We start from the raw sequence: 24955 nt of genomic DNA on the forward strand, positions 1-24955 counted from the left end.
AGTTCACTCCAGACCGTCAAACACAGCACTTTTCCTCAACATCATCATTCTCCCTGACTGATTTCTCACTGGTTTGCTTTGAGGAGCTCAGAAACTGAATCAAGCCCGCTGAAGCACAAAGTCTGTGAGAAGCACTATTTTAGTGCAATAGTTTCACACTTGTTAAACCTTGCCACCTAAAACTGGCTACCTCTGCATAGAGATGGAGTAGAGTCCTTATCGCAGCCCCATCGATAGGCCTTTTCTACTGAGGGAAGCGCCTTTATTTGAGGTCTTGTCACCAGAGCAAGGATAACAACATCTTTTGAGGTAATAAAAAACAAATAACAGCATGAAGTTATCCATTAAAATCCATCTGTCCCCAGTATCTTGGATTCTGTCATCAGAATTTTGGATAATACGTATTGAAACCATAAGGCTTTACGATAAATGCAACTTTGCCATATGATGGCAAAAGTCTTCAGTGGAGGCATTCCCCTTGGACTCTAGCTGCTCTCGGAGGAGGTGGGCGGTGCGGTGGAGGACGACCTCCGTCGGGACACTGACTGTGAGCGCTCAGGGCTGTGTTTGTCATAAGGCTGGAGCTGCACCTCCAGGAAGTCCCTGTGCTGCTGGCTGATGACCTGGCTGATGAGTCCTGGCAGAGCCTGCAAGTTACTCAATAGAGTCTCCAGCTTTGTCTCCAGCAAGGCAATCCTCTTCTCCATGTCCTCACCTCGCTCGTTCAAGTCCGATATCATGTCATACATGATGTTCTGAGTCTGGAATGAGGGAGAGGAAACACACTTAACATCAGCATTTCCCAATTTGTATAAAAAACTTCTTAAATTCCTCAGTAAATGGACAGTTGATAGTGCTCAGCGTTATCATATCATTCTGAGAGGAAAGAGAAGGTTCGCATTTAAAACTCATCCTGTTCAGACTGCAGAAAAAGTTAAAGATGAAGATAAATGTGTTTAGAGATTCCAACAGCAACTGACACAAGTAATAAAGGATGCACTCATGTTGTTTTCAGGTCTGTCTCCAGACAATACTCACATGTTCAGGCCTTACAGAGGTCAATGTCTGAAACAATTTCAGAAAGTGATGGGGGAGAGAATCTGCAGTCTTCATATTGTGTTAAATGCATTTAAAAGTTAATATGAAGAGGTTTTTGCTTTCTACACCAGGAAAAAATGTAAGGTAGTAAGGCAACTATAATTTGTTCCCCTGTGGTTGTTTGCCTCCACCAGTTTAATGCAAGATATTTCATTCACTCATATCAGGTCACTGTGACCTTTGACCTTTGACCTTAAAATTCTAATGAGGTTATCTTTGAGTCCAACTGAAGTTTTTGCAGGTGGGCAGGTATTAATTGGAGACAGAGCTGACAAAATCGTATCGAACCATCCAAAATTCGTCCAAATTGGCTTTTACTATAGTGCTGTCATGGAGTCAATGTTATCTGTTTCCAAAGTGACTGTCCCATTCTCCTCCACTGCGTTGAGCAAAAAAGTTTGTTATATCTTTGAAAAAGACCGGAGGAACATCGGGATAAGTTTATTTAGATTTTAGGATGAGAACCAGAACATTGTCTGTATGCTATTAATTGAACATGTCTCAAGAGTGCATGTTTCTATGACGCAGGCCTGGAGCAGACAGCAAAGGTGCCTGCTGACGTTGCACGACACCTTTTTTCCTCCTTTGATTCAACAACCATCTGCTTACAGACTTTTGAAAAAACACACCGTAGCTGCAGTTTTGTAACTTCCAAAGTACAGCCTTCCAAAATAGTCAACAGCACACTGAAAATCTATGTCACACTGAGAATGAGGAGTGGGAGTGTTGCGGCTGGAGGGCGGTCTCTTAGGTATTATTCAGTGGAGGACTAATAATCCCGCACGGTGCGGAGGCGACACGGTAATCCATCACTTACCTCGTCCTGCTCTGATTTAAGGCTTGAATAATGGGATGGGTTGTTTATGTGAATCCACGAGTGCTGAAGTTGCACCGACGCAGCTCAACCTGACAGTTAATCTAATCCTTTGTTTCTGTGAAGATCTCTCGGTGGATTAGAAATGAAATTCAGCATTTAAAGCGGCCATGTATGAACAATGTATATGCGGCCATGTATGCGGTCATGTATGAACAAAGAATAATACATGATTTATGGATGTCTTCTTATTACTGAACTCAATACAGAATAACGGTGATCGCCCAATTTAAGGGCAGCTCTAGTTCTGGAAATAGATTTCCCATTCAGTTACTCCAATGAGGTGTCAGGAGATCCCTATAGAAAGAGTTTAATCAATAAAATGACCATGACCATAAAAAGGAGTGAAAGAAGGAAGGAACTACATATCCCATTATCCCAGGCGAATGACCACTTTCTCATGACTTCCAATGCTTCATCTTAGATTTAACCTTAGTATTAAAGTATTCTGTAGTTTGCAGTTATCATGCAGGCTTGTTGCTACTACAGGAGCAGATAACATTGTGTCACAATGTTGTAGCTTGTAGTAGGTCTACCTTGGATGGTTACAACATTACGGCTGGTAGTTAAAATCTTTATTCAGAAAATGAATGGTATTTCTTCTTTTGAGCTCTACAGCAACCAGGCAAAGGTCTACATGTAGCACTGGGTTACATCAAGCAAAGGCCTCATCTGTAAATCATGAAACAAAACAATACAGAAGATGAAAAGAGACCTTGTACACTGAGGAAACAAATATACATAGAGGATACAACTGATGGAGCAAAAATCTATATTGTTCCACTGCAGCCCTACAATAAAACCAATGATGGACATTATCAACCTATAAAGAAGGAGGGGAAAGGAGATTGGAGGAGATTGTTTCAATGAGCAGCTTGTGGGCATGTTTGCAATTTTAGGACATGAAGTTCATCCCGAAAAGTGAAAGAGAAGAAAAATCTGTGGAGGGAAACAGCATTCAACCAAATTCTGCATCACTTCATTTACACGATTGACCGGGGGAGATATATGGTGGGAACATAAACAGAATTTCTTTTTTATTTCACTAAAATCTAACTTGGACCATTTTTTACTCGCTGCTTCTCCTGTCATTGTTAATAAAATAAATAGGATAAATATTGTGGGGTGCGGCGTGAGGTTTCCTCCAGCCTCCGAAAGGTGGGGGCCACGCCAGAACCATTTTTACATGGCACTGCAGTGGCGGTGCAGCTGCCAGTGATATGCTGGATCCATTTAGCTCCATCGTCCCAGTGCGAGCAGGAGGCGACTGAAGCTACACTGCCCTCTCATGGCTTCAGACTCTCACAACAGCGATTACAGAGCCAGCTGAGTGGCACTGGGCCGCACGCCACCTCATCTAATGTCACATCCTCCGCCTCTCGCCACTGTTTTACAGCACGATGCGACTGGGCAATATTAACTACTACCTTTCATGACACGCTGGCCTGAATCCAGTTCAACTGCGGTGTTCTTGTGAATGTCAAAGCCCCCTGCCTGTCTCCCCTCTCCTCCTTTCTTTTCTCCCCTTCTTTCTCTGCCTGTAATTCTGGCTGAATCATCACATCAGAGTGTCTCCCGTCCCAGGTTACTGTTTCTGCTGTGTCAGGCTGGCGCACTGCCTGGTCTTCCCCTAAGGTTTGTCACCTTCTGTTTAGTGCATCTGGAGACGAGTATCAGAGTATGTATTAAAAGGGGAAAAACTGCACTGGGTCTTTTATTTATTTTTTTCACAAACACAAAAGATTTTCCCCTCATTTGGTAATTTTCAGGGGAACATGTCCTGGGGATAGTAATTTTAACTGTAGAATCAAAATGATGCTGTTATTTCACACCCACAGGATCCAAAGTGGAGGTGAGTGCAGTGCAACCACAGAATCATCACACAGATTGATCTCTAACACCCTTTGGAAAGCCTGTCTGTTTATTTGACACCTGTAGACTTTGATTATAGTAGGAAGCACAGCTAGTTAAGCGGGTGAACCAGCATGCTTTGAATTCAGTCACACACATGAAAGAAGCTTGTCAGGATAGTTACTCTGTCCTCGTGCACAGTGCAGCAGTAGACTGTTAGTTAGTCTAGCTTACCTTAGCAAGGTCCACTAGAGAGTTTGCTTGGTCATTCAGCTTGCGTTGCTCCATTTTAACACTTCTCAATCTGAACACAAGACCATTCAGAACCCAATGAGTTAACGCTATCAGAGGTTTTATTTTACACTTTGCTTATTTTTCAAAAATGTGTGCACACACAAAGGCATACACATGGAGGACACTCCCAGGACATGCACAAGATGTGTGTATAGAGAATGCAGGGATTGCAGGGGTCGGTCTGTTTAGTGGAGCTGCATGCAAGTGGAAAGGAGACCACGGAGGAGGAGAAGGAGGAGGAGGAGGAGGAGGAGGAGGAGCAGGGGGACTGCCACTGGAGGGAGAATGAGAACAGCTCTACATCATACTCAACCCATACTTTACCTAAAGGAATGAGGAGATGTCCTGTCTGCTCACCTATGTAATGTAAATGGCATTTATGAAGCGCAATAGCTGCACGACATGTCCGATTATAAAACAACCAAAAAAGGATTTTAACTTCTCCTACTGGTTGAATCAACTTGTCTCTTTTTTCTAAAGTTAATGAATATTTTATCAGCAGATATCAAGCACTTTTAAATAAACCATTTTCTCTGAGACTGTCCAGTACAAACAAGGGACAAATGTGACGTCAGTGAGAAAATTCACAAGGTCTCCACTAATCCCTTTAATCAAAGCTTGTTTAAAAAAGGACGTAATTTGTCTAAGTAGCTGTTCACGTGTGAGGTACAATGATAACATGCAATACACCCCCCTCCTCACTTATTCTTTTTCATCAGCCAAAAACTCTACTTCTGACTTCTGCATAAAATAATCCATACAACACGCTTTAATAATTAACATCTCCTGTTTAATCAGGCTTCTAAAGCCTGTTTTACTTTTTCTCTCAGGGGGGATAAAAAACAGCAACGGTGCATATTGTGTAGAGCGTCGACCACAAATGGTTTCAAAATAGCAGAGATTTTTTTTCCGCTCCTTGAATCGCCCACACATGCTAAATTACACTTGGCACCAAAACAAAATATCATCATGATGGCAGCGTTGCAAACATTTCAGATCTTTTGAAAACACGGCTACTAATAATACAACTCGATGACTAACTGAGCCAATAATGCAGTGTGAGGTGATCATTAGGTCGTGTAGGTTACAGTAATGATGAGCACAGGGGAGGTGGGGGTGGGGGGGATTTTAGGGACCCCTGGGCGATTCGGCTGATTGGCCGAGATTCACCCATTCTCATGCAATGCAGGATAATTTCTCAGTCTCCTGATGACAGGCAGATGTGGAGCGAAGATGACAGGTCAGACCAACAGAGGGTGCCACAGGAGGCGCTAACGGAAAACTACAGGCAGGGGAACATGTCCTGACAACTGAGGACCGAGATGCTTCACACTGAGCAGACTCTGAAGACAAGTGCAGAATGCTAAACCAAAATATCACTTTTCTCAACTCATCAGTTGGATGCAAGAAAAAGAAAAGAAGGAGGTACTCGATCTAAAATGATGGGAGATAATAGATATTCAATGTTAAATGGTTTTTTAGAGTTGATGTGAGACCTTGGTTAGATTTATATATTTCACAGTTGGATGACCGATAGCTGTCGAATGGGGTCAAAGCAGAGGGCAGCTAGAGGTCAAGTGGAGGAAGGTCCAACATGCTCTGTGTCTTTTATGTTCTGTGAGTCTCACTCCCTCGGTCAATCACTCCTCGTGGGCAGTTGTGCTTTTGAATGGGCGCTCTAAATCTGCTTGCTATTCATCAGGGGGGAAAACAGCAACGCTAAGCTTTTCACTACCTCACTAAATTTGTTATGGCAATCTCAGTTAGTGCTATGCCATATTTACTACCCCCACGTCCTGCTTTCTTTGTCTTGACCTCCTTTTACCTCACCGGGGAAGGAAATGCTAATTCCTCCTCAGTGTTATGGACAGGGTGAACGTGCTGCAGCCCCCCCCCTTGCCCCAGCTGTGACAGCTTCACGCTGCTGGTTACAGTCGCAGCCTCTCGGGCACCAACAGGATTGCTCGAAGGCTTTACGCTGACCTTCCTCTCAGGTCACTTTCCTGTTGCAATCCACTGATCTCGGCGCTAACAAGCACTCACTCTCCTGCCTCTCCCTGTTATTCCCCCACTTTAACCTTGTGGATGGGAAGGGACAGCACTCCCACGGGACAGGGGATAGTTAAACTCTACTCACTGAGACGCTTGACTTAGCAGCTGTCGTGGCCTAAAACACGTTGCAACGTCCGGCCCGTGGTGTGGTAGATGGCATCATCCTGATAACCTCAGGAGTGCTTCGGGTGTATCTGTCACTAATTCTGCAAAAGTCCTCTTAGCGCAGAGATGCATGACAGCTCCGTGTCCTTCATTATTATGATGTTTACAAGCTGTGATAACACCGGATCAGCGTCTTCGCTACTGTGTCATCCAACAGAGAAATGGAGGAAATGCGGCTGCAAATGTAGTAAACAGGCGTAACAATGGTTCCACACGCCGAAAGACGACCCTGAGCCCTGATCTGCATGAGCATGACCGCTAAGAGTGTGTAACATGACTTGAGGGATAGTTGTAAATCATGTACTTGAGCTATACTGCAGGTCTGTCTCCTGTAGAGCTCTAGTCGTCATCCTTCGGTACGTGAAAGCACAGTTGGTTGGAGTTTAATCAGTGGCTTTCTGATTAAAGATCAAATTCTCATCACATCCATGCAGAAATGGAAAGAAAAACACCCTCCATCACCGATAATTGAAATTCACTTATTATGCATCTGTGGGCGTGTTTAAAGCGAGCCATTGGTCTACTCAATAAAAAGGCGTGAGAGGTGTTGGCGCTGGTTATTTAAAGTTGTTTGGTTGCAACATGTATGAGAGTGAATGTGAGATTCTAGTGTGTTTTCATCAGATTAACATGATACTCGTCGTCTCATAAAAACAAAAAACTCTGTTGCACTTTAAATTAATTAATCTGGAAACATCTTTGGAACTTATTATTGCAGACTACTACTTTTTTTTAAGTGGCATGAATTTCACTTATCAAATGAGGGAGTGTAATTTTTGGTCACATTATTGGGTTCGAGGACAAGCTCTCGTTGGCATGCACACAACAGGTCTATATCTATACATGTGAGGCGAAGACTTACTTTCGAGCTCTATTGCATTGTGTAGACGTAAACAGGAAAAAAAGGAAACATGAAGTAGACAAATGAATTATTACAACATCAGATCACATATTCAGATGGTAGAAATCTCTTCACGCTCAAGTCTGGCTGCTGTGAGCGACCCTCGTCTCTAACGCTTTCCCCTCAACTCTGAACACCAGCAACTATTATTCCTGGACTCGCTTCTTCCTGCGACCGGTGCCTTATCTCCCTGTGTTTGTGCTTCTCGAAGCTGCAGCTTAGCTCTCTCTCTCTCAGTCTTATCCCTTTTTCTCCCCCACACAAATGCTGGTTATCACAGTCCAACCTTTCTGTAAACATCTGTAAACAACCGCCGACACACACGGCGGATCACATCACCTACGTTCCCATTTAACACCGCCCGTTCTTCACTCTCTTCCTGCTTTGACCAGAGGAAACAGGTCAGAATCAAATCTAATTTGATGTCTGCTATCGCCTCATGACCGGTCAAGGCGAGCTCTAGTCCTTATCCGATACATCCGCTTCCTGCTCGCTGTCAGGCAACTTCCTGTCCTGCGCTCATCTCAATCCAGGATGTTTTATAACCCAGGCTACACACAAGACTTATATCTCTGTCAGATAAGAGATTCGAAGCACAATTCCTCACAAGCCAAATAAATCTTTATAAGACGAAGCTGTGACGGGAGCATGTGGGCCCCATGCAGAGTCGTCGTCCTTGCACACAGAGCGGGACGTGACTTTTTCTCATCGAATCAAGTTCTTCATAGATTTAACATGAGCTCAGAGGGATTTCCATTAACAGGCTGTGTTAGAGAACAGGAGGTGGACACGACACGCTGTCACCACCGGTGCAAATCGCCACAATACGGCAGCAAGGACAAAATGACGCGACAAAGCAACCACGACAAAAGGCTTTTTTTTAAATGACACAAATTTGGATGCGGTTTGCATCAGCAGACTGTTTGTGTGCTTCTCTAACTTGTAAGCTAAAATCTTAATGTCTGTAAGACATAAATGTGTGGTCAAAAGATTCATGAGCAAATTAAAGTTGTACACTGGAGACCACATATATATATATATATATATGTTCGACCAATATACATACAGAAAACCACAAAACCAAACACACAAAAAAGGGGACATTTTCTTCTTGTATAATAACAAAGTCACAGTGCATTGAGTTCTTTACTGCAGGAAACACGCCACAGATTAGACGCGCATGTGAGCACTGTAGGTTGAAGAAAAACAAGCGTGAGGTGAGACTAAAATCAATACTGTTTTGGAGTTAGATAGCACTCAGGGGGTCACCGGGGACCCGCTTAAAGACTGGCTGACAGGTAAGTGTCCGACCAACAGCTAGAAATGTAGGAACCCAGATGTATCGGCCCTGAGGTCAGCCTGACATCTGACTCACAGCGAAAGAGACACGCAAGAGCCGATCTGACAGCAAAAGGTGAGAGAGTGAGAGAGGAGAGAGAGAGAGTAGGAGAGAGAGAGAAGGAGAGAGAGAGAGAGAGAGGGAGAGAGGGAGAGAGAGATCAATATCATACTGCTCTGTGAATGCCGTAACTTGAGATAGATTAAATTGGTTTTTCTTTTCAGTACTTCTGTAAAACTGAGGCTGCTGGGAGACAGTAACCCTCGTTCAAAGAAAGAGCCATTTTACACAGATTAAGTATGTCTTCTTCATGCTGAGAAAAAAAGAGAATCACAAGGATTTCTTGTGTTTCAGGGATTAATAATAACATGGATTTAGCTCCTCGCAACTTTTAGCGTTCCCTATGATGCTGAATAAAGAGGCCAACTCTTTACCACATCTGCAAATTCAAAGTTAGTCACGTCAGCTGGACACATGGTCATGAGGCAACAACATCTTTCAACAGTATAAGCACATGTTTTTTGCTACAGGTGTCAAACAATTCAGATTTCAGCTTTGTGCTGCATTGGTGAGTCATACGAACACGCTGCAGGGGAAGAAGGTTTGAAACCAACGCGAGTAGCGGAGGTCGGTTAATAGCCGGGGAGGGGGGAGGGGGGAGGGGGGTACCTACTGGTGAATGGCTTGGAGGAATTTCCTCTGGTGCTTCCTGACTCTGGCGTGGTCCATCTTCCTCACCAGTTTAGTGTTCTTGTAGATGAGCCACGTCTCCCTGAGAACATTCGCAGCTGTGTTTTTCACCTAAGGCGACAGAAGAAGAAGACATCGGTCAAGAACGCAGACAGGGGAAAGATCTGCGAAGTCACTTTACCGAGCGTGGACTGCTCACGTACTCTTTTTGATAGCTGGGTGTCCATCATAAAATTGTGGACGTGTTTTTCAGCTTTGGTTAATTCCAGTTTCTTTGCCACCACTGCGACCACCAGAGCAGTGCAGCCAGCACCCTGTGGGATAACAAGAATTGACCAAACAAATGTACAACGTGGATTTTCACACATTTCATTTGCTTGTCATAAAACATTAACAACATATTAGTCACAAAGGTGATGAAGCCTCCTGCCAATCTGTCAGCAAAAAGAATAATTCAAACCCTGAAGCACTCAGTGTGAGTTTCTCACCATGATGCCAGTCAGGAGGCAGACTCCTTTCCCACAGTACGTGTTTGGGACCATATCCCCATATCCAATGGTAAGAAACGTGATTGAGATCAACCACATGGCTCCTAGAAAGTTGCTGGTTATGTCCTGGTTGTCATGGTACCTGTAATAAATAATAAATGGAATAGGTTGAGCAACATTCATGTACCTGCAGAAACTGATGCACTCCAGCTGCTTGCTATACTTATTACTAGTAAAATGTTTGAATAAAGATTTAATCCAATGTGCATAAGACTAAATGAAAACTGTGGGGCTCTAATCTTTTCGTGCAGCATATGTAAACCTTTCTATCTTAACGCTCAGACCTAGAAGGAGCTCAGGACTGTGTACATTATCTATTTTTATGCCTTATCTATGTTTCATGCCGGGCAGCGCTGCATAACGTGAGAAAGGGATCCAGGCACCTCTCGCAAGCTCTCACAGTCCATGCAGCAATGATCCACAGCGAGATGGTGAAGACCAGCAGCACAGTGCCAGGACAGATGGTCATGAGGGTCTTCATCACAAAGCGTGTGTTAAAGTTAATCTTGTTGAGTGCCCCGATGCTGCGGGAGGAGGCGTCCGTGAAGAGCTTGCTGTGCAGCAGCATGACACGGGCGATGAGGTACAGCCGCAGGAACATGGGTATGGACAGGATGATGTCCACGTCCGCATCTGTCTTGGATGGCACGTAGGAGTAGGCCAGGCGCGCGGTCCAGGTGAAGGTGTAGTTCCCTGGGATTGGGTGGATGGCGCACACCAGGATCTCCAGGCAGATGAAGAAGATGCGCTCATACGTCATGGCTATCCTCCAGTCATCGGCTGCGTTGTCCACCATAAATAACTGCAAGGAAAGGGCAGGGTGAGGCTGATGGAGGGAGGAAGCAGGCTAACACTTTCATCACGGTGACACAGCCCGCTACAGGAAATCATTAAACCCATTAAACAATAAGTCACATATCGCCCGGAGTCATTACCTCACGTTCTTAGGCCACATCTTTATAAAGACCTTCGCCACCTATATAATAAATAACTGTTATGATAAGGGAAGGACGAAATGCTTTTTCAAGGCCAAAAATGGCCAATGATAAATAGTGTTGAAGGTTATCTGATGAAGGTTATAAGACTGAAATATCACACCAGTGTTTTTATAGAATAAATTCTCCAAAGAATATCACTGTATTTTAGTCTTAAGGTGGTTTTCCTCCCTAGTGGGGACCCGTTTTTCCTGGAAAATATACATTTTATTGTCCCACACCCATGCACAGACCTGCACAGGCACACTCATGCAAGGGGGGATTTAACCTCTGCTTTTAACCCATCTGGTGCCTGACACACAGAGCAGTGGGCAGCCGTGTACGGCGCCCGGGGAGCAGAGGTTAGGTGAGTAAGGTGCCTTGCTCAGGGGCACTAGACAGGGTAGGGAGAATCCTCTTGGATTTTTGGACAGATCAATCCAGGTTCGTCTTTTTTGTTTCTCCGTAAAATATATACGTCTTTCAGAAAATCTGTCTTGAAAGTCAAAAGTAATTCAAACTTTTAGATGGTTAATCGATTTATTGATTCATTTCTCTTATGAGCACAATAATAATGATCTTTAAAGTAAAAACAATGAAAAGATAATGAGCAAAATTTGAATCTTCGGGTTTAAAAGGACCAGCCATAAAAGGATGTCATCCTCGGCTCTTGGAAGTCATAATTTTTATTAACATGTCACTGGATAAATTAAACAATGAATCGTTACATTCATGGATAATAAAAATAATTTGTTTTTTAAAACAATAACAAATCATAAAATCATACAATTACTGGCTGGGTGATTAATTTCGATTAAATTCACATGTTCCTTTCCTACCTAGTGGGGACCATTTACTACTATTTCTGCCTGTAAGTATTTAAAAGTATTAATTATTTCAAGCCTTAAATCTGCAGTTTTATTTTAATAATTTGGCACAAAAGATGTCTGGAAAGTAAAAAGTCAGTAATTTCAATCAATTGATCAATTGATTAGTTGCTTTAAACATCACAAGAATAAAATGTTTTCAGGTAAAAATTGTGAAAAACTGATGGATGTGCTTTTTGTCAACAAAACAACCCTTATGAAGATGTCATCTTGGGCTATGAGGAGTTTTGATATAGTCATATTTTCACTAATTATTGTCAAACCACTAAATAGACTAAATAATTAATCTGTACATTAATAGATAATGAAAAAACCGTAGTAGTCTAATTCAAAATAATTCAAAATAATCAAATGAATAGCTAAATAGTCTTATTTCACATTCACATATTTCCTCCTCACTCTGTTTCGCTTTACGTTCACACTACCTGCATTAAAAACAGTCTCATTTATTACCAGCTCTCAGAAGCATCTTTAACTTAAAAGTGTCGTAAAGACGAGAACATCTGCCGCCTCCACATTTGCATTAGCTTCCAATCACCTGGCCGCCCTGACCAGAAGGTAGCTCCTCTCACGGGGGATTTCAGCGTGGGTGGAATACAACACCCCCTCATCACTCTTCTGCACCGTGTCCTCTGTCATACGCCGTAGCCTCCTCACATAGTCACCTCTGCTGCTGCTCCCTTTCGCTCTTCCCCTCCCTCCTCTTCATCACTTTCAATCCAATACACAGTCATCTTGGGGCCAGAAGATTCACTGCTGGGTGTATTCACCCTGAACTAACGGGCTGAGGCCACGACCACCATCAGCAGCTCATTCGCAGTGAACCCTGATCACGCTCATGGCTGCTTCTCAATCCTACACTCTATATTTACCAGTTGCAGATTATATACTATCAAACTGTAATAGCTTCCCCCCGCATTTGTCAAATATTTCCCCCAACTGACATCCCACCACTGATTTCCTTCCACAGCTGCTCGTGTTCTCTCCACTCAATCACCTCGAGGTCCTCTGCCTGTGTACGGACCATCACGACTGGCAGGAGATATTTCACAAAATGTAGCTGTCAGCAAATTCATGCGAGGTTTCCTGGTGGCTGCACTTTTTTTTTTTTCTGCCGTGAGAGCAGAAGTCTCTCAAACGGAGAGAAGAAAGAAACGCTGCACATGATTACATCACGTCACCAACCTCCCTTGTACGCTTGAGTAAAGAAGTATATGATGTCCTGTGAAGAAAATATGCACACATGATGTTTCCAAGCCTCATTGTGAACAACATTGTTACTCAGGTTTGTCCGTCAGCTCAGCTCATTTTTAGAGTGTGCAGTTTTGTCCTCTGCACATATACCTGCCTGCATTACATTGCATGAGAGGGAATTTAATATGCGTTTTCTAGTTTCTAGGGACAGGAGTGGACAGGAAACGGGATCGAGCACTTTTTGGTGAAAGTATTGAGAGCAAAAGGGCCTCTTTAAATTTTTGATGCCCCGGATATATTTTTTTCTTTCTTGTCTTGCAGGATTTACTGTAGGAGCAGACTTGTCACATGCAGAATACAACATTAACCAGCAGTTGCCTTCCCTTTATTCTGCACCATGTGGTGAAGTAACATAGCATTAACCTAGGATATAATAATGGAGTTTCAGCCCCACCCAACCTGCTTTACTAATGGATGAAGTAAAGAATATTACAGACCTGAAGCTTCTCACCTTTGCCCCTTTGACTTATTTATTAACGGTGGCAATATCTGCTTGTGTAGCTCCTGGTTCAAAAATAGAGAGCAGCTGGAATACATGGCAAAAAAAGTACCATCATTTATTTATTAGGTTTTTATTAATTTTGAAAATAGGGATCCAACGTCTAACTTGCAATTTGGGTCTGTTTAAAATGACTGTTCCATTATGTATGAGAAGAAAATGAACAATTTATTTTATACCTTTTAAGTTGTATTGGGTGAGAAGCGTGGTACGGCCCTGGACAGGTCGCCAGAGTATTGTAGGGCAAATAAATGAAGACAAACAAGCATTCACACTGACAATTAAGAGCATGTCTTTGGATTTGGGATTCGAACTAGGAACCCTCTTGCTGTGAGGCAGACCACTGCACCGACCTTTAAACCTCCTCTCCACCCGAATAAAGCCCCTCAACTATCTAAGTCTGAAATATGCTGTTTATGTTGATTCATCAGTCAAAGAGGAGTTTTGATTCAATGAGAAATAAAATGCTGGAGGCGCAGATCATGACTTGGCTTCTTGCCAAATAGTCTCCGTTTACATCAATTTGAGGTTTCGCATTAAAGCACTAAAACAAAAAAACGTCCCAATCCTGGAGGGCTAATGGGATCTGTGACCCAGATTGTAAATTCAGCCCCGATATGTTACATAAAAATGGAAAAGTCACATTTCTCGCATTAAAGAGAAACATGTTCTTTTCAAGGACAAAGAAAGCGGCGGAGAATAATCAATAACGCTGCGCTGTGCTGCCACTTTCCTCACAGACATACATGAACGCTCCCCATGCTACAGTCTGACAGCTCTGAAGGCTCCGCACAAACTTCACTTGACACACAACAGCACACACTGCGCACTCATTAGAGCTTCTGAGCCAATTATGTGGCCAACAGCTACTGTACGAGAAACATCAACTCTCAACAAGCCGGCACTTAGCAGCAGCAGCAGCAACAACAGTGAACACATGTCCCCGCTGCCCCACAAAAGACTCATTTATATTTATTCAAAAGCCACAATCAGTTTCCCCCAAACACAGAAAGACACATGAATTAAAATTTCAGGGGTAGTTGTTCATATCAAATGAGCGACACTGAGCTCCTTTAACAACTGACATCTGTCAGAGAAGTGTGTAACCCTAACCACAGCTCGTCTTGTTCAGCTTTCCAACCGAGTGTAATGTAGACATGGAAACGCAAGCTGGGGCTGCACTCTGCTGCGGTTGCTTACTTCCAGAGTCAGGCCTCTGAACGCGGCTAAATCTATTGTTTGCACACAGCACAAGCGCACAGTTTATCTTACATTTTAAACAACAAACGTGTCCTGTCAAAAGCAGTTACAAAGTTTGTTACCTCAAAACAATGTAATTAAACATTTAAGCGGCTGGGTTGCATAAGGAAAGCCTACTTGGTGGGTAAAAGCAATTATGGTAATGGATGACCTGAAATACAATACTCAAGGGCCCTTTACCTCAGAGCATCAAATATTCCATGCTAGCAGCAGAAGCAGCAGTTATGACGGAGAGGTGGAGGAGTGAGCGTCTCCGGGGGAAAAACATTAAACTCTGCGGTTTGGACCGTGTCAGAGACAGACACTGCAGAGTCAAGAAATTAATACAGACAGCTGACGAGCCAGGAAACTTTTAAATTAGTCACAGGAGGCTGACGAATAATTTAAACACCCCAAGTAAAAGCCTTTTCTTTTTTAATTGAGCCAAATTAATGACAGTTTAACACATGTCTACAATGATTGAGGTCTGCAGTCATGTAACCAGCCCTTTGATATGTGAGATTTTAAATCAACTTGAACAACTACAGTATTATAATCATAATCAGGTTTATGTGATAATCTGTGGATATTCGTCTCTATTCAAATTTAGTAATTCAATAAATGATGTTCACAGAAACCCATTCAGTTTCCACTTTAATCTTAGGCAGATTTTCCAAACTGTTTATAAATAACCTAGAAACTATAAATAAATAATAAAGACAGGTAAAAGAAAAACAGGTCAAGAAAGAGGAGAAAATCCCATCTGTCAAAATCTAAAAAACTGCATCAATACACCAGTTTCAAGCAAATTATGAAAGAAAAGAACGATTACATTATAAAAGAAACTGTTGTTTAAAGGGTCAGTTCATCTAAATTGCTACAAACATATATGTCACATGCGATTTCCTACCTCACTCGAGCACAGAGGAAGTGAATGGAGTTTTATCTGTGGCGTCAACCCAAGCACTATATGCAGCAAAAGTAAAAGGGGATCTGAGCTTCGTCCTCTGGGGAACATAAATATCTTTACGACATTACATGGCAACTCATCCAAGAGCTGTAATATTCCTGAAGCTACATAGCAAGAATATTAGGTACTGTGGTTTTTTTTCAGACATAAATGTCCTTGTACAGAACTCATGTTCCTACAGAACAATAACAAAGGTGAATAACACCAAACACATGTATAATAGCACTTAGTCGAGCACATCCCACCACCAAGGCCCGTTAGTCCTTTAAATCCAATCAAGCTTAATTAAACACACTGATTAGTATCAGTCCCCTAAATGTGCCTGTTTTTTTTTATCAAGATCCATTAATTATTCCCTGGGAATCAAACAAAATGCACCATCTCACAATGTTTGAGTATTTTTTGCTCCCTAATAGATTATGAAAATACAAACTCCTTGGTGAAGGTATAAAACAAATATGTCTCTGATATTTCCTCCCTAACCTGAGCCTGAATGGTGTTTCATCTGCAGGGTCAACCTAACAGTAGCGCTACAGAGGAAACATAAGGGGATCAGCAAAGTCGCAAAGTCTTCATCCTCTGGGGAACAAGAATTTCTTTATATTTCATGCTAAATCACCCGAGAGCTGTGATATAACTATTATCCTAAATAATCCTATTACCCTAATCCTAAAGCCATAGAACTAGATTTCTCGTTTGAAACATGCAGCTGCAGGGGTAATGTGTCTTTCCAGACATGGATGCCCTTGTGCTCTGGAAAAGTTCAAACAAAAACCGAGGTGGTTAAAAGCAAAGAGAGGTAAGATAAATCTAAACTTATCTGCCTGATCAGGTACCGATAAAGGAAATGTTGAACTAATAGCATATTATCTTACCCTTGAAGTTATTTTTCTATTTATGTTTCCCATGTGGCCTTTAGAACACGTGATTTATTACGTTGCCATGCTCAGACACATTTGTGACTCAGCACACACGGGGACATGTCCTCACCTCACCCCTAAAACTTAACCATTTAAACGGTCCCCCCAACTAGAAACAGTTCTACTCTGTATCCTCACAGTGACAACATAAGAACAAGAGCACACACACAATAAACTGCTGCAGCGTGCAACCCATCTCAGAGAGCAAACATCCTGGTAATCACTTCTAAATGAGGACAGATCCACTTGTCACAGGGTTTGAAATGCAGCTTATTTTTGGATGTATATACAGCCTTATCAGTAGGAGTGCACGGCATTCGTTCAACATGTGAGAGTTTCATTCATGTCAGGGTGAGAGATAATGAGGCTGAATGTCTCCTGAGGTCTTCCCCCGCCCGCTGCCGTCCTGCGTCTAAACCGCACGGTCTCCGAGGAGCTCACCTGCGACGCTAGCTGGGTTGGTTACTGGTTTCACCAAGCTCAATATAACTAATGGAGTCCAGCTCAATATTTAATCTGTGTAATGTGGAGATGGGAGCATATATCTTGTCACTGAGAATGAAATCGCTCAATCTCATTAGTGAAATAGGTTGAGAGGTTCTATGCAATTAGACATTAATGCAATGCTTTATTTATGATATCAAAGCGAGCCTGTAAGAGGCCACTTTGCTGAGTAAATCTGAAGCTGTTGCAGATTTTCTTTGCTTTTGTTTGTGAAATTGCGTTTTCACTTTGCTTGAATAGTTTCATCTCTTCCGGCAGAGTGAAACCTCTCCGAGCCAAGGAAAAGCCCTCGTATAAATCTCTCGTTTGACCATCCCTGTTGCAGCCAAGACGCACAAGGTAATAAACTAAAATCATCTTCATGTTTAAAGCCACGTGCCGAGCACAATTTTTCTAAATGACATCAATAAATAATCTTTAAGATTCTCAGCTCATGGGGAGGCGGAGTGTGTCTGCCCTTGAACGCCTGCATGTTCAGTGAAAACGCTGAGGTCACCAGCCAGTGGTGGTTATCTGACTCCAATCTGGAGTCCCAGGTAGAGGACAGATTTCACTGTGAGGAATGCAGAGCGTCTCCTGCAGTTACACCATATCTCTGACACAAACACACCACCCAGGGGCGGTCGGATGCGCACGGCCAAGTTTGGCTTTGGCAGGATCCACTGGCACACTTCGGAGCAGTGTGTCGTTATTTTATCTTTTGCGCAGATTGTTAAATGTAATACTGTGCGAGTGTGAAACATCAGCGAGGATTTTTATCACAAAAGTACACATCAAAGAGAGAGTGGCCCCCAAAGCATTTCGCATTAGTCTGAGGAATCTCTGCAGAACTGTCGTCACAACGCACAGCAGCAGAGTAATGGCCTGAGCACAAATGCCCCCCCCCCCCAGCAAAACAACCTTTGATGTGAGAAGGGGAGAAAACTTTGAAAATGTCATTTTCTGTCTACTCGGGGGGGGGGGAAATAAGGTGAACTCATCAACCATCTAAGCGGTGAGAGCAGAAAGATGCTCCCGGCTCAAAGCTCCTGTCAGACTCTAACAATGACAAAACAAAGTCAGCAAGGAGCTTCTGACTCTAACTTCTCTATTTCCACTCCAAAGTTCCCGCCTGCCAACGCAGCGAACTCTACCCAAACTCAAAAGTCTGGAACCTCCTTGGGCGGATCGCCAGCTGCCAACAGACGACATTACTGCGACTAAAGCAGGCCGATGACATTTCAAGACGTATAAAGAGAATTGGGCTTCAGACTCCTGAACAATGCAAAGGAGGATTAAACATTAAAGGGGCTGAAGTGTCCCTGGAAATTAAAATAATACCTTGAGAACGCAATGCTGGGAGGCGGGGCTGAGACATCATCATCGGTCCCCCATAAAAACACAAAGACATCTTGAACACACACGTCCAACAAACCCATTAGCTCAATAAAGCAAATTTATCTTGAGGAACGACTCCAGGACCAGTAGCATCACACACAGTTTTGCGACAGAAATAAAGTAGAGGCTTCTTGCCAAGACCACATTTGGAACACTGGCACAGGTGGATGGTGGTTCAGTGAGTGTGCGTGTGCGTGTGCGTGTGTGTGTGTGTGTGTGTGTGTGTGTGTGTGTGTGTGTGTGTGTGTGTGTGTGTGTGAAGACAGCCGGGGGGCAGGGTAGGATGGGGGACATCTCTGAATGGTGGACGATATGATGGTTTTGGGGTTTAGTTCCAGCATAGATTTGAGATTCCCACTCATGAGCGGTCACTGGTGCCAGGGCAGCTCCCACCTCTGATAACAGGGTGTCAAACTTTTAAAATATAAATGTCAAGATGTAGAGACGTCCCAAACGGTCGACTCTACATAAGCATTAGCCACTAGGTGGTATTATGAGCCATGATCAACAGATAAATTTGGTAATCAATGTAAGAATATATAACATTTTGATTACAGCTCCAAAACACATTGAAGTGTAAAGCATCACTCTATTTAATGTCTCGATTGTAGACGCTGATACTAAACTTTAAAGAATTGTGTAAGCGCCGTCTGTGTGTGTAAACACATTTGTCTCGGGGTCACCCATCACTGCCATCGTAGCACAGAAGATCCCTCAACAATTCAAATGACAGCTTGAGTCGGACTTCTATCGTGTCTGACCTGACCTTTGGAGGCTTCAGTCACTCTGAGGAGAAAGAACGTTCTGTAGTTATAGCCCAGAAAAAATGAGAGGGCAGTCTTTACTGAGTTTGACAAGTAAATCAGTTGTAAGGGGCCCGGAGTGCTGGGGAAATATTTCATCATCTTGACTCATGCCTTGACAGTGCGTCTGACAGGCATCTGTGAGTACACATGGATGTGCATGCATAATCTATTTCACTGCAGGGGCAAAATTTCCCACAAGGAGGAGAGCACTTTGGAAACAACTCTAAAGTGCCTTCTTTTTTAAAACCTTGTGGGGGGTTCACAAACAAGCTATACTGAATAACTCAGAGGATGGTGCAATGATGCATCCAGGTGATGAGATGAAATAAGGAGTCATTGGGTTCGTGTTTGGTTATGAGGAATTCAATGTACAAAATGTGTTCAGTGGCGGAATAAATCAATCCATCAGAATGTATTTGCATTGCCCGTATTCACAGATCACAATTGACCTCATAGAGCTACAACGTGTGACATCCTCTGTCTTGAACCATCGACTAGAGTGAGGAACAAATACAAAAACCCCTTCGAACAGGGGTAGAAACAGAATCTAACTAGAAGTATTTCAATGTTTAAGAGGCGTATCATCTGATTAACATGCAGTAAAATAACTCAAGTGTACTTAAGTTTATATTTCATGTACAACCCTTTGGATATTTCTATTTCATGACTTGTGACGAGTCAGTTATCTCACCATTTACTTGTGTTTTAGAAAATAACCAGTAGATTAATCCTTAATGAAAAAACATTGATGTTTGAGGCTCTTAGATAAAAAGGGCTTCAATTACTCCTCAGCCGACATCACTCGGACTAATGACTGATGTTATGAACTGAGAGGCATGCAGTTTGAAGGACACTGTTTACCAGGCAGGGAGATAAAAGAGAAAGGAATAAACAATTAGTCCATTAAGTGATTAGGCCATCAACAGGAAATGAATTGACAACTATTCTTTTGATTGCTTAATATAAAATACAAAACTCTCACTTCTTTAAGCTTCTCTGAGGATTTGGTCTGTTCGAATAAGCTGCTTTTCTCTGTCTTGTACCGCAGTGACTTGAATATGAGGTTCTAAATCAAATTACCTTCAGGTTACAGTGTATTTTAGGTCTTGAGGCGATGTTCTGGTCTTTAAATTTGACACATCAGTCTTCAAAGTCAAATGAAATGTGTGTCCAATCACATTTTCACGTCACGTCAATCGCATTTTTCAAACATTCTGGATCCGTTTAAAGTCTAGTTCAGCAGCAAGAAGCAGAAGCTCAGAAATTGTTAGGGACATCACCTTTATCACCTTTGGGTGTGCATGTGTGTGTCATTAGCCAGTGTGCTTGTGCGTGTCTGTGTGTGTGTGTTTGTGGGTATATGTCAGTCTGTAAGAACCAAGTAATGACAGATTAGCAACAACAGGCACAGAAGCCCCTGAGGCAGGCAAAGCGAAGGAGCAGCTGTTGCTGGAAGTTGAAATATAAACCCTATGAAGTGAAGTTAAATAGGGAGACAGAGACAGTTTCCAGGATCTGGACGCTAGTTTGTTCCAAACGACTTAATGAACTGGAAGACAGATTTGTAATAAACTTTAGAGAGATGCAGCAGGAAGTGAGTGAGGCTGTGGTGACGCGACAACGTTTTCTGATTCATTCAAGTGCTCGGGCTTTCCACATCTGAATAAATTGTATGTAAATGATTGTGAAGAGAATGAAAAGTCTATTGTGGTAATCAACTCTGAGGCAAACAATGGCTTTAAATTAAGTTTTCTAGGTCAGCAGAGGAGGAAATGCCTTTATTGTGAGGAGGGAGCTATCTCGGATGAAAAATGTTTTGGATATTGACGTGACTGTCAGAGGAGTGTGGATCAAAGAGGTTTGAAAAGCTTTCCTGTGAGTTAAATCTGCAGCAACTGACAATGAAAGAAACAGAAAGAAAAGAAGCTTGTTCTAGAGCTGAAATTAACATTTCACCTCACCTGTGATGAAGGAGCGGAGGCGGCTTCACACACATTTTTACTGTGTAAAAAGAGATGACCTGAGCTTTTAAAAAGGGGATATATCCACCTGTGTTTCAGTATCCCAGTATAAGCGTGTACTGTTGTGGTGGCCTTTAGTGTGTAGCATAATTAGGAATTTAAGGGGTTTCTTGTGGACATAAATATGTGTCTGAATTGAACACAATCTGTTATAAAACTCATTAAATTTAAACACTAATGAGAAAAATGCACCTTTTCTATCTTAAAGTCACAACTATAATCATTCCATTATTTAGCGTCAAGGAAAGTTTGTCCAAGCAAGAGGTGAAAAAACTGGGTTTATGAACTGAATAATTTACACGGGATTAGAGGAAAAGGTGCGGAGGCCGAGGGAGGCAAGAAAGAATACGATACTCTCATGCAAACTTACAGTATAGGCTCTCTAATTTATAAACGGCTACATGGAGCTGACTGCGAGCAAAATGGAAACACTTTTGTTATGCATTGAAATATGGTAATGATGCCTGTGCATTTTCTATCATTCCTCATAAAAGAAAGGTTTACAATGAGACATCTGAAGGGGGCGACACATTTTACTGTTTGGCTATTTCCATGATTGATACTCCCCCGAGACGTGCAAATCCTGAATATACCAACAAGGCTGATGAATATATGCTGTTGCTGAGGCCACCTTTTAATTTTTTTTATCCAAATTGAATGTTTTTCCTGCTTCACAAAAACCTCTTCCATATCCCGAGTGAAGAATTAAGATAAAAACCTATGAATCCGCTCAGTGGATATAGCTAAAAAAGCATTATCTTGTTTAAAAGTAAGAAAATCCATCAGCATGATTTGAAAAAAAGAGGGTAATATACATCCACCCTGCAGAAAGTGGTGCAATTACTAGTGTGACTGCTCAATAAAGACACGAGTGCTGAGCAGAAAGAACTGTAAGTATTGCAACAATGCTCTGAGGCAGGATCGTAAAACTGTCCGAGAGTTGGAGCATCTCAGGGGAGGCTGACAATCCATATTCATCCTCCAAACACAGTGAGGAGTTTCTAAATCGTTTCAAAAATGCATAAGAAAGCGTTAATGTGGCAATAAATCAAAAGATGATCAAGGCACAGAGCAAAAAACCCCACCGCCATTTGATTGAGACTGGAGCAAACATAAGACATTCAATCTTAAGAGCGATGAAGATAAGACTGTGTTCCTGCTGTAAAGATAAATTCATTGAACAATTACACTGTCCCATGCTGCGGAGAATCTGTAATTCAACACTTCACTTTGTTACATTGGCAAATCAATATCTTTTTTTTGGTTGCACTTTTATTGCTATGTAGATATGTGAGTGTTTATTAAATGTTAGGAGTCGTGGAGAGAGGAAAGGATGAGAGTGGTGCTTCATTACCTGTATCTCTCTGGCGTGGTAAATGATAATCAGCCCCAGGAGGATGATTGTAGAAAGGCTTATCAGGCATTTTAGAGCTAATGAATACAGGGACTCCTGGAAAAGAGCAAACCACACTATAGCCCAACAACACACAGCATCATGACAAATCTTCAAAATGTGGAATAATATGGAAAGAATACACAAAGGTGGTTGAGAAATGTAGCTTCTGCAACAAATCCTGACATGACATCTTCTATACTGAGGGGTTCCCATTCATGGTTGGACAGCAGTGGGCCTTTTGGCCTACATGTGACAGGCAGTGTGACTACATGTAGTTTCTAACCACTCCTGCTGCAAAAGTGACAGCCCGCTTTTCTTTAACACTTTGGAGTCAGAAGTTGTTATGTGCTCTCTCAGTCACATGCCACTAAATTAACTCTGGACTGCACAGCATGAGCTCTGAGAAGATACGCACCTTTCCATAGGCTCCCCATGAGAGTTCCGTCTCTATAACCATAACAACGATCCCAAACATCCCAAAGATTAAAGCATAGTCGCTGAGACGCTTCCTCTTCTCGAACAGGGCCCTCCGGTGCCCGAGCTTCTCCCCAATGTTCTGGTTCTTCTTCTTCCCCGATTTGCCGCCGCTGTGGCCGCAGCCTCCCCCCGCGTCCCCCGATGCGTAAGGCATCAGGGTGGTGGAATTGTTCTCCGGCTTGGACGACAGAGGTTCCGACGCATCCGCGGCTGAGATGGGCTGCAGTGGCTGGGACTCGGAATCAAACTCGTGTATGTTTCTGCGGGACGAGCTCAAGTTGCTCAGCGGACGCATGACGCCGCCGTTGTATCTGCAGCTGCTCATGGCTATTTCATTGTAGGAGTTAGTGTCTTTGTGGCCGCTGCCCAGGCTGCCCCGACCGCGGCACTGCTGCTGCTGCTGCTGCTGCTGCTGATGGTGGTGAGGAGGAGGAGGAGGAGGAGGAGGCGGAGGAGGCGGAGGATGGTGTCTGGATGAACTACCATGACTAGAAGGTGTGAACTCGCACACGCTGTACTGGCAACCTTGCTTGGAAGACGTCTCCGAAGGGGTCCTCAAAGTTCCCACAGTGGTCGGCGACGTCCCGCGAAAGATGAGGCTTTTCCGCGCGTCACAGGTGCAGCTACTGCAGGTGCAGCCTCGGTCGTGCGGCTGCTGGCCGAGACGATCCTCCCGCCCGCAGTAGTGCTGGTACTTACAGTGCTGGAACTGCTGCCGCTCTGGGAAGAAATCGTTGTGCAGCTGCAGAGGGGTTTCCATGTCAGTGCTGCCGTTTCAAGCAGCAGCAGTCGGGCACCACACGGCACCCGACGAAGGGCGTCGTGGTGCTTACGGGAGGACGGAGCCGCCGCTGCACCGACAGACCCATTTCGGCTCCGGTAGAATGTGAGAGGAGCCTCCGATTGGGCAGGCAGGACCAAAACAACTGGCTCGACGTCATGAAAAGGTTGCAACCACGGGACGTGAAGCCCAGCCTCGTTCCATCAGGATCAACAAAAACTACACAATCATTGCTTCTTGTACATGGATCTCTACCTGCACTTTTACACCTGAGTGAGCTGCAATGTCCAATAAAAACACTTTTTCAGAAACTGCAGCCAAAATGTACTCAAATAAAACTTATACGAGTTAAAACTCACTACATGTGTATTCTGTCATTTCCCCACCTCTGCACTTTGAGGCTCCCTTCTCCCACGTGTAAATCAACTTTATCAGCCGAACCCATTTCATAAATCCCTGACTGATTCCCCATGTATTGACTTCACATGAAACGCACACACGGTACACGGCTGCATCCACTGATTTACAGAGTTGCACCTTTCCATTCAGCCCCATTGGCCGCTCACCATGTGACCGAGCATGCATGCAGGCCCCGTCTCACGCACCTATATGAGTCCCTGCAGCCGCAGATTGATGTGACCGCTGGTGGCTGCGTTATTAACGGAGCACAAGAGTTATATCACCCCGAGGAAATCCAGCCAACTGGCCGGGATGGAGCAGCTGCGGGGGCATAAAGCAAAGGCTGGGACCCAATCACCCACCCGTCCCGGCGTTACAGCAGCAACAAATCCAGTCCTGGGGCTAAATCTGGGTTGTGTTTTTGTGTTTGTTGAGCATGTGGGGTTATAGCCAGAGGGGCAGTTCGCTCCAGCTGCATTGAAGTAGTAAAGTTGTGTCCCTCCTTTGACTGGAGTTAATGTATAAATGCAGTTTTTCAGGATGCAAACAGGATCACTTGTTTTTGTTTCCGGTGACGGAAGCGGAGCTGTCCCCGGTGCTGAAGGGCAATCCGTCATGGAGTAACTTTCAGCACCGCGG

At 43.3% G+C, this 24955-nt stretch overlaps 1 protein-coding gene across 1 annotated transcript; it reads right to left on the reverse strand.

The window, feature by feature from the left end:
* Positions 1 to 485: 485 nt before the first annotated feature.
* Positions 486 to 23896, reverse strand: kcnn2 (potassium calcium-activated channel subfamily N member 2). The gene is made up of 9 exons (XM_061077506.1): positions 23075 to 23896; positions 22618 to 22713; positions 10196 to 10614; positions 9753 to 9894; positions 9468 to 9578; positions 9248 to 9375; positions 7197 to 7205; positions 4058 to 4127; positions 486 to 761 (listed from the first exon to the last, which is right to left on the reverse strand). The coding sequence occupies exons 1-9, from the start codon at positions 23894 to 23896 to the stop codon at positions 486 to 488; spliced, it is 2073 nt and encodes a 690-aa protein (XP_060933489.1).
* Positions 23897 to 24955: the final 1059 nt, after the last annotated feature.

Source organism: Limanda limanda, chromosome 1 (assembly GCF_963576545.1).
Source record: "Limanda limanda chromosome 1, fLimLim1.1, whole genome shotgun sequence".
In the NCBI taxonomy this organism is placed as follows: domain Eukaryota; kingdom Metazoa; phylum Chordata; class Actinopteri; order Pleuronectiformes; family Pleuronectidae; genus Limanda; species Limanda limanda.